This window comes from Populus euphratica, unplaced genomic scaffold, assembly GCF_000495115.2.
Source record: "Populus euphratica unplaced genomic scaffold, PopEup_1.0 scaffold145.1, whole genome shotgun sequence".
Taxonomy (NCBI): Eukaryota; Viridiplantae; Streptophyta; class Magnoliopsida; order Malpighiales; family Salicaceae; genus Populus; species Populus euphratica.
Window position 1 is genome coordinate 470,961 of NW_011500001.1, and position 11,049 is coordinate 482,009.

Sequence of the window (11,049 nt, forward strand, 5' to 3'; positions counted from 1 at the left end):
TCAGGTCTTGTTCTAAATCAATCTCTAAGTTAAATTATAAAATTATGATTATGATAATTTTTATTATTATATTTTTTAATTGAACAATTTTAAAAACTAAGAGTTGTTCTATGAAATACTTTAAAAATAGAAAATAATTAATGTTGTCTTTAAAGACAAGCCCCTAATATATTTTTTATTTTGAAAATAAATAAATTTACTCTAAAATTATACCAAAAATAAATTTATTTTCATATTCTTATATTTTGAACCAAACATATTTGTTATATATATATATATATATCATGAAATAATAATCATTTAATAGAATTTTAACAACAATCAAGGTCAACACTCTCACTTTTTTACTTGATAACAACAACAATTACTTTTAGTCCTCGGTTGATATGCTTCATCATCTTGTGGGGATGTTGTATTAAAGTTTTATTGAGGATTAGATTATATTAATTTTATTGAATATTTTTTAAGTTGATTTTAAAAAATTATTTTATATTATTATAGGTCAACACTCTCACCTTTTTACTTGACAACAACAACAATTACTTTTAGTCTTAGGTCGATATGCGTGCTCATCTCGTGGGGATGTTATATTAAAGTTTTACTGAGGATTAGATTATATTAATTTTATTGAATATTTTTTAAATTGATTTTAAAAAATTATTTTATATTATTATTAAATCTGACCTATTAATATTGAATTCTTTTGATTTGGCATTTTACTTAATTTTAGTATTAAATTGATAAAAATTTCAAGACTTAACTCATTAAACTTATAACCTAAATTATGAATACCACAAGATTTAATAACTTTGTTTTCTTAAATTATTTTTTATAATAATATTATAATAAAAATAGATATTTATAAAAATTAATTATGGACTAAATGTTAATATTTTTTTTGAAATTATACTAATTTTATAAAAAACTAAAATAAATTGTCATGATGAATTTAAAATTAATAAAATATTATAGAATGAAAGTGAAAGAAATAAATTTACAAGTTAATATAGCGTGTAAGAATAAAATTTTAAAAAATAATAATTTAGAAGGTAGATTTTTTTTCTAAAATAAAGAGAGTTGTGGTGATAATCAATTCGGCTGTTTCAGTAGAGAGAAGAATTAACAGCGCACCTAATTAAGCGATGACTTCTATGTCTCCCCAGTTGCACCCCATACCACTGAAGTCTTAGCTTATCCACCAAGGACTTATACCAACTAAACAACCAATAAAATAAACCCACGTATGAATTCACAAATTCATACTGTAGTCTCAGTCGTATTAAATCACATCCAATTCAGTTCCTTAATCCCATAGGTTTTCTTTTTCAATTAAAAAAATAAAATAAAAATAGAACTTATCCAATAAGCCAAAACAAAGAGTGTATATATATAGGGAGAGAGAGACATGAGGAAATCAAAGCAAGTTTTATAGTTAAGTTAGACGGTAAAAGCGGCTAACAGGTACGCTTGGTAAGTGATTGATTCTTCATATTCTCTCCTCTCTTTCCGATTTTTCTTCTTAATTTGAACCATTCCTCCCTTAATCCTTTCTTTGGGTTTTTTAAGGTTTTCTTTTATTGCGCGGCTTACTGGAACGCGATGGATTCTACTATGGTGATAAAGGTTTGGTCTTTAGCGTTTTCTCTTATTTGCTTTTGTGTTTTCTGTGAATAAAATATGTAAAGTTTGGAAATTGGGGTTTTGTGTTTTGAACAATTTGGTTTTAGATACAGCCGTGTATTGCTTCAATGATGTGTTTGATCTCTTTGTGTTTTGTTTATTGTTTGTTTGCTCTTTGATCAAGTGTTATTGTTTTTTTGTTTGTTGAGTCAAATACGAGAAATATATTATTTAATGTTTTTCATTTATTATTTTCTCCTTTGTTATAGAGTAGAGTTTGATCTAGGGTCTTTCGTATTATGATTTGTTTTTTTTTTTTTTAGATTAGGGTGTGTAATGAGGTGCTTAAATCTGATAGGCTTATTTTAGAATGTTGTTTTAATAGTTTGAATTCTGACCTTGGCTGAAAAAAGAATCATTTTTGGATTTGGTTTTATTTAGGGTTTTGCCTTCTTTTTTCAAAATTGTTATTACATCTTGCGGTTTTTGTTGGTCTCAAAGCTGGTGAGATTTCGTCTTTGATGCTTTAAAGGATTTCTGGACCAATTTACTGCACAATTTTGTTTTTTTTATCTCATCTTTGCAAAGGATTTGAGTAGGGTTATGTTGAAACAGGATGAGAATATGTTGTGGTTTGAGTTTAGAAAATGTTTTGACAACAAATGGAATTATATGTTAATTTGAATTTCTTTATGTTCTTTATATTCCAATTGCCTCTGCTTTTATTTATTTATTTATATTTGCTCATGTGGATACAGGTTAAATATAGTGATACACTCAGGCGTTTTAATGCTCATGTAAAGGAGAATGAGCAACTCGAACTTGACATGACTGCGCTGAGGGAAAAGATCCTCGGTCTTTTTAATTTTCCTCCAGATGCTGATCTCACTCTGACCTATATTGATGAAGATGGGGATGTGGTTACTCTTGCTGATGATGATGATCTGCGTGATGTGATGAGGCAGAACCTGAAGTTTTTGAGGATTGATGTGCAGCTTAATAATGATAAGTCTGGTAAATCTAATGCTAGATCTAGTGGCAGTTCCACCCCTACGAGGTCCCACAGGGTCCAGAGTCCATTACCATGCCTCAACAATGGTGTTGCTGAAGTTCTGAAGTCTGTGCCAGAGCCCTTACGTGAAGTACTCTCAAAGATATCTCTCGACCTCACTTCAAAAGCTGTGGCTTCTAATGCATTGCTCACTGAGCTTGTTGACTGCTTTTCAAAAATGGGGCAATCCCACCTGAATCCAACCTTGCAGTCTCATGATGGTATAGGCGCCCAAACTGGAGCTACAGCTCCTACAGTTCTAAATGCTTCCAAGGATGATGGCTTGAAAGAAGACTTGCTGAATTTAAACTCGCCTCTCAAAACTAGCCAGGAGGAGAGCTTTGAAAATGGTACTAAGACTGCGATGCCACCACAAACAGCTGTCCCTTCTCCTGTTAATCTGAATCCTAACCCTCAAATTTCCAATTCATTTGTGCATTATGGACCCCTTGCATCCTTCATCCCTGCTTGTGATGATTGGAAGGAAGCCAAGAAACAGAATACTGGTCTTCCAACTGGGAAGCCTGGCTGGTTTGGTTTCCCCAGCATTCCTGTGAATCATGACTTTCCTTTACACACTGATTGTCCATTTAGTGGAATGCCAGTGGCAAATGACTCAGCTTCACGCACTCTCAAAAGTCATGTAATTAAGAGAAACAATTCTCTTAATAATCCCATGGTTGGCATGTTTCATAGGGGTGTTCAATGTGATGGTTGTGGTGGTCATCCAATTACCGGGCCTCGTTACAAGTCCAAAGTGTAAGATATACAATTAAAGCTTTGATGTTGTGCCTATGCTTATAAAGATAATGGCTGTTGAATTGATGCTATTTTCTCATATTTATTTAGTGATTACCTCTCTGCTCTTTTTCTTTCTAGCAGTAAAGAGGATTATGACCTCTGCAGCATCTGCTTCGCTGAAATGGGTAATGAAGCTGATTACATCAAGATGGATAGGCCGATGCCTTATCGTAATCGTTGGTCTTTCAAGGGGTTTAAAGATCCTGTATGCAGACTTTGTGCCTATCTTGATATTTAATATGACATGCGAGTTTTCTCTGTTGATAAAATCTTGCTTTATTTTTTTTCATAGCTGACTTCTTTTTTTATTTTTTACCAAAAGACACAGAAATCTTGGGCCATCCCACAGCCTCTCTCTAAAGGTTCATATGGAGTAAAAGGAGCTCAACCTAAGCTAGACAGCCGTTTTGTTTTGGATGTCAATGTGTCAGATGGTACCATGATGCCTCCATCTACTCCTTTTACCAAGATTTGGCGAATGCGCAACAATGGTAGTGCCGCATGGCCTCATGGAGTGCGGCTTGTGTGGATTGGGGGAGACAGGTTCTTCAATACTGATTCTGTTGAGATAGAGGTGGGCTTCTTCAGTTTGTAGTAACAGTTAACAATTGCCTTTGCTTTAAGCAATTAATCTGATCTTTCTTCATTTTGTGGTCTCATTGATCCATGCAGATTCCAGTCAATGGTGTGCCTATTGATGGTGAACTTGATATTGCAGCTGATTTTGTATCTCCTGTGTTGCCTGGTAGATATGTATCATATTGGAGGATGGCATACCCTTCAGGTGGAAAATTCGGGCAGCGTGTTTGGGTTCTTATTGAGGTATTGGCTTTCTTGGTGCTCCCTCCATTGGCTTTTACTCGCACCTTTTCATTTCACGCAAACACACCAGAAAGTGCACAGTAGTTATTCCTTATTTTTCCATGCAGGTCGATGCTTCCCTGAAAGATCCATTCTTCAAATATCTGAACTTGAACGAGTCCCCCAATTACAGTGGTTCTAAATTCCCTGGTGTTTTAGATGTGAATGTCCAGCCTGCTGTGGATGGCTGTTTTCTGGAGAATAATACCTTGCTTTCAGAACCAGTTGTCCCCTTGGTTGACGAACAGCCTAAGAGCCAAGAACTAAAATTCCCTGTAGATGATGCCTTACTGATTGACCATGGTGTTTCAGCCTCTGATCCTTCCCAGGCCATGCCTTCACCTGTTTCTGTTCTTTATCCAATGATAGACATTTCTGAAACAGTTCCTGCTAGTACCGAACTCCTTCCTGCTGTGGATGCTACTTCCTCTGAAGAGGTCATCGTTGAAAATGCTGTTGAGAAGACCCTCCTAATGGAACTCAAGGAAATGGGCTTCAAGCAGGTTGATTTGAATAAGGAGGTCTTGAGGCGGAATGAGTATGATCTGGAGCAGTCAGTGGATGATCTTTGTGGTGTTTCTGACTGGGACCCCATTCTCGAGGAGTTGCAAGAGATGGTAAGTCATCTCAGGAGTTCTTTTTTAGATCTTTTTGTAGCAAGACTAGGATTGTTTTTTGTTTATGTTGTTTTATGCACAACACAAGATTACTGTATGTTGTGGTTGCAGGGTTTCCGTGACAAGGAAATGAACAAGCTGCTGCTGAAGAAAAACAATGGGAGTATCAAGGGTGTGGTCATGGATATTCTCACCGGAGAGAAGGCATAGTTCTAGACTTTTAATCCTCCTTTATGTTGTTATAAATAAATCTAGGGTTGCTAAGGTTTAATAAGTTGATCTACGGATTCTCTAAGAACTGCTCAGGTTTTGAGCATTTATCGTGTTTGGTGCTCCAGCCAAATGCTGGCTGGATATGGTTATATATATATATATATACACATATCAGGTGCACGGTGAATGAATAATTTATCAATATGGTTCCTTCTGATTCTCGTTATTCTTGTGCCTGGTCTGCATTTTCGTTATTCTTGTGTCCTTGTGGATGAAAGATTCGTGTTATGCAGTATATCATCCGACAACGTTTTTGGCATGTTTCTTATGTTTCCTTATAATTTTTGCCAGCATCATGTACTTTTTCTAGGACTTCTGTTACTGCACTCAAAAAAAGGTTTTTGAAATATCTGCCAGATTAGGTTTTTAATGTACGGGGATGAAATAAAGGAAGGCTTATATATATATATATATATATTCTTGAGATGTCGATTATGGCTACTCAACCCCCCCCCCAACACACACACACTTTCTTTTTTTATTTTTTATTTTTTTTGGCGATGGTGGTCGACTTTTATGACCTGGAGAAAATTAAAAACTGTTTTTCTGCTTTATGGGCGCCATTTTCTTTTTACCAAAATGGGGGAGAAAACATAGCAGTGAGGCCCAGAATGCAGTTTCTGCTAAATGATATTGTACTGATGAGGAAAAAGCAAAAGAGAAGAGAAGCAATTGATATTTCGATGGTCTGGTTATGTGTTTCATTTACCGAGATGGGGATGAGGATCATTGATTCGATCGAAAATGGAAAGGCCGTAGTCCGTCAAAGGGTTTCTAGGTTTTGAGGCGGTGGGGGTGGGCGTCGTGTGAACTTAGTTCAGGCGTTGTGGTTGCTTTACACTTTCGTAAGGTTTGTGCTCTCTGGAAATGACTGGTTATGGGAGTTAGGTTTGGCGGGAATTTAAGAGGGAGAGAGAGAGGTGACCATTAATTTTTTTTTTGTGCTGGTTCGGTGGTTTTGAATTTTGATTGGAGGTTTTTCTTTAAAACTTTTATGAATATATTTAACGGTTAATTTTATTTTTTTAATCAATATTTTTTTTATATTTATTTAATGAAAATTATTTTTTATAATTATTTTTAATTTATTTATTATAAAATTATTTTTGTTTTATAACTGTTTTCCCTGTCACATGTAATTTTTTTTTTAATTTTATATTTTACTATTAAATTAATTAACTAATAGACCTGGAGGAAGAAGTGACCTCACTCGCAAGGGAGCTCTTCTGACAGAGCAACTGAACAGAGCAACTAGGGATCGGTCTGGTTGTCGGGAACCTCTAGGTCCGATGTATTCAGAAGTACTTCTTGCTCAGCTGGGGCATGTGGAGGAAATATTTCGCTCCAATTAACTTCATCGAATCCTGTTATCTCAAGGAGCTGGAAAGTTTCTAACTCTTCATGCTGCTAAGCAACTTGCTGAACAGTCATGTCGATGACTTCGTTCCATGCCTGAAGTCCTTTGCTCCAACGGAGATTTGACTACGATTTTTCGTAATCTTTCAATCTCGTTATCGATAATTCGAGTAGTAGTTACCATTTGGGTTGTTTTTGGAAAATTTTTAAGGCTATACTTGAAGAATTTCCATCGCTCTTGTAATTGCTGTGCTAAGAGCGTTTCTTCTGAACTGGGCACTTTTAGGGGTCATCCACGACTAGACTGTAGTCTTTCAGCTTGTTGCTGGAGTTTATACTCTAGCCTTTCTCGAGCTTGGACCTCATTAAACAGATGTTCTGTCCCTTCTTCGAGGTCCACCAACAGCTTCCGCTCAATGGGCAGTTTGCTCATTGTGAAGGTGCGGGCTTATATTTGAGAAGACTTTCAAGTTGGTTAATAACCTTCTCGACCAGAGCAATTTCCTGGGTGTTGTCTTCTTCGACAAAGCGGAGTATCCGCAGATAGGATTTTAACTCATTTACTTCTGCTAGAATGGATAATTTATCCATTTTCATATTTCTTATAGCAACAGTAAGTGAAGTGGAAGTTCCGAATAAGGTGTGGTCAAAAGCTGCATGAAGCGCTTCTGAAGGGTCTGAGGACAAGTTGTTCTTATAAATATAATTTAAATTTTTAACTATTCCTGGTCGGATAGTGTTTTGGCAATACTAATTGGTTTTTGAAACTTCCTCAGGTGTCCTGATTAAGGTTTCGGGTTGTCTCATAGACACTGTTTGTTTTTCAACAGTTTGTTGAATAGTAGTTTGCTTTTGCTGACAGCTTGGTTTTTTATCCTTTTTTGAAATTTCTTGCATTGATCAGTTGTATGGCCGACAAGTGGTAATAATTGCACTGTATTGCCTGAGAATAATTAATTTGATTATTCATGGGAGCCGGGCAATCAAGTTGATTATGCCCTGTCTGTAGACATGTTTCTCAAATTGTGACAAATGGCTCAAGCAGACGATAAAATTCATCGTCAAACATCTCCTCTGGAGACATGGGTCTTTTAGACATTTTCCTTTATTTGTTCAAGATCTTCTTGAAACTGGATGGCTAAGGGTTTGAATTGTTCAACTCTTTTTTTCCAAAATTTGGATTCATCCATCTGGGATTTCTTTTATTATAATTTTCTCTTACATATCGATGAGTTGATCTTTTCGAGCAAGTTGCTCATCTTTGCATCGAATAATTCCGTGCATCTTTTGAGTTTTTATTTTTTGTTGAAGATATCCTTCCATATTATCAGCTTGATTTCTATCCAAATTGGGTTTTAGAGTTTTCTGTTTATTTTCCTAAATTAGAATCAGCTTTTGTTGTTTTAGGGTGGAAACAGTAAATGAGACGCCTACTTTAGGTCTTATGAGATTAGGAATGTGTCCATGTCAAGGTTAAATAATAAAAAACCTAATTAAGATGAAATATCAACCAAAATTTAGAAATATAAAATATACTAGAATTTAGAACGATTGTTACTTCAAGATGATGGGGGTTCAGTTCTGAAATTTTACACTCTGTCCGCCATTTAGTCTTACTCCCATCAAGACAGCTCCTTTCCCTTCCGCGGTGCTTAGCCTGTTGGGATGCCTGAGCTTAAGAGCTTGGGACTTCTTCTCCTTGCACCATAATTTCTTAACAACCTTCGTTCGCCCTTCGTTCTATTTCATCCCTATACAGTTTGATGATAAATCTATCCTAAGGTTGGTTTTTTGATGTTCCACCTAGAATCTCATATCACCCGTTTCAGCTATGTTGATAATATCCTAAAACTTAAAAGAAAGCTGGGCTGAAAACTGAAAATAGAATGGAAGCCAAGAAGGTTTGAAGAAAACTGAGTGTTTATTGATATGGTGAAGTTTACAGAGAAGATTGCTTGAGTGCTTTGGGTGTTGGGTGCGCGATGTCTCCGCAATGCTTCTCAACTTTTAATATATAAGGGAAATAAGGTGGGTTTTCTTTAGAGTGCGGGTGCTTCTTTGGGCCCCATCGTCCACTCAAAGGAACCCTGTCCTTGCTTTAAGATATCTTTATCTACATATGCTTTTCATACTGGAGAAAGGATCAAACAGGGGGGATCCACGCTTCTCTGGATGCTGATGACATCGGTGTCGGACAAGTCATACCGACGATGAAGGTATTCAGTCAAAATTTGATCAATACAGAAAGGGATTAGCTTGACCCTTTCTTCTAAAACGTCATTTTGATGCTTGATTTTCTGTCAGCTGAACTCTATCTGCTTGCTCCTGTGGACTTCTTCTTTGACTTGAAGAAGTGGCAAGGCTTGAACTTGGGCCTTCGCTAGGCTGGGTTTGTCGTAGGTGAGGTTGTTGATCTTAACCTTCAAACCCATGATTTGCTCATGAAGAGATTCTATCTCCTCGTCTTTCTTCTCAATCTGCTCTAGCAGGCATAGAGTAGTACCTCTTAATGCTTTGCAGGAAGTGCAGGGAATCCTGATTGTAGCGGTCTCAGCAGGGGGAGGATTATCGAATTGATTCCTCAATAAGGGGCTAACATTTAGAGCCCTTAAATATCTTTTGGGCCGCTTCTTCGGCCTCAATTAATGAGTCAAATTTTTTGCTCATTGGGCTAATGCCCGGATTGTAATTGTGCTTTAGCACTTCAGCCCAAGATGGGTAAATTCCCGGTTTAGGGCCGCTGGTGACAAGATAAGTTTTCTTGTCTTCCTTGAGATCAGCATGGTATTTAGCCAATGCTGCCATGATAGCTGCAAATTGCGGTTTATTTCTCTGTTCATAAGCGAACCAGAGATTATCATAGATTACTTTCTCAACATGAGTAGCCTGTAGGCCTTCAGGTAACCTGTACTCATATCCACAACCTGTTAGGTCATAGAGTGTGGAATCGCCAATCTGAACAATTTCAGTGGCTTGGAACACTACCTCGAGATGTTCTTGAGGAGCGAACCTTGGAGAGGCGTATCCTCTTCCTCTTCCTCTTCCTCGAGTCGAGGTTGCTCTTCCTCTAGCTGGAGGAGGGTTACGAGCTGCGCTTCCCTTGAGCTTGAATATTCCAGAACTTTTAGAAGATGCCCTTTTAGGTTTTTTGGAGGGATTTTCTGGGAAGGGTGTTTCTCTTTTCTCCATATTGGAGGTGGTGTTTGTTTTTGAGTGCCTCCATCAATGGCTGAAGGGGTTTATGAGAAAGCGCATCGGCTATGCCATTTTGCTTCCCTTCTAAGTATTCAAAAGATACTTTACATCCCTTTGTCTGCATTTGAACACAAACTTTAACCATCTCTTGACAGAAGTTCTGCCACGATCAAGATTGGACAGCATATTGTCGTAAAACTTGACAATTGCTTCACAGTCAGTGCGTATTGTCACCTCATCTTTTCCAAGGAGGAATAACTCTAATTTTTCGAGCGCATTGTTATTGGCTGACATTACAGAGTATAAATGTCACCACCCGATTTCTAATTCATCATCGACACATAAATAAAGTTTTTCTTTAACATTTTATATTTATATAAATTTAAATTTACATATAAACTTATCCTAATTTAATTAGAGTTCATTATAGTATTAATAATAAAATCAATTTTATAATATAATTGAATTGTTTTGATACAAAAATTAATATAATTTTATAGTTTTGAAACACTAACTAGATATAAGAAAAAGTTACAAATTTCAATAAGAGAGTAGATTCGGAAAGTTCAATAAAAGTGACCCGTTATCAAGTTATAAGCCTGAAAAGAATAAATAACGAGAGGGTGAGTTTAACAACTCAGTGAATAGAGAACGTTCAATACACACACACACGAGGTAATACTACAATAAGAAATATATATATACAAGTATGACTCTAGGTTTTTATAAAAAGGTTTCTCAAATAGATCATAACAAGAATATCATATAATAAAACTTGTCAGAAAATCAAAATACAATAAGCATGAGGCTCTATACTATAGGATCAGATCACATAGGTTGGTGACTCTCCCGACCAACTAGGGTTTTGATACGACGTGTACAAAAACTAACATTATCCTGTTAGCATGGGTATTCTAACTGACATACCATAGGTTTATAATCATAATCAAACAGACATGCTCATATCTCAAGGCTCAACTCATGACATCAATCAAATAAGAAGTTATCAATTCAGAAGTCAATTCAAATATATATTGGTTGATATCAATAATTCAGATTCAACAATTAATCATGCTTTATTATAATAAAGATAATAATATATATATTATTAAGAAGCATGATCCAATTCATATTAACAAATCAAATATTTATAATATTTTTCATGTATACGGAAAATTATCCATTCACTTGACTCAAAAGCAAACAAAAGTCAAATGCAAACACTGAAGAAAATCCTACTGACATCCCGCCGGTAAAATATCAGGATTATCTGAA

The 11,049-nt window shown here is 35.9% G+C and overlaps 1 protein-coding gene across 3 annotated transcripts; it reads left to right on the top strand.

Moving 5' to 3' along the window:
* Positions 1-1,368: 1,368 nt before the first annotated feature.
* On the top strand, positions 1,369-5,389 carry LOC105140889 (uncharacterized). Of its 3 annotated transcripts, none has more exons than XM_011047929.1 (8): positions 1,369-1,470; positions 1,567-1,623; positions 2,379-3,430; positions 3,551-3,677; positions 3,795-4,046; positions 4,145-4,294; positions 4,402-4,950; positions 5,062-5,389. In XM_011047929.1, exons 2-8 carry the CDS (start codon positions 1,600-1,602, stop codon positions 5,158-5,160), a joined length of 2,253 nt encoding a protein of 750 aa, XP_011046231.1. In that variant the 5' UTR covers positions 1,369-1,470; positions 1,567-1,599; the 3' UTR covers positions 5,161-5,389. The 3 variants fall into 3 exon arrangements, with proteins under 3 accessions (XP_011046231.1, XP_011046233.1, XP_011046232.1); XM_011047931.1 differs by having other exon boundaries at positions 3,554-3,677; XM_011047930.1 differs by having other exon boundaries at positions 1,413-1,461.
* Positions 5,390-11,049: the final 5,660 nt, after the last annotated feature.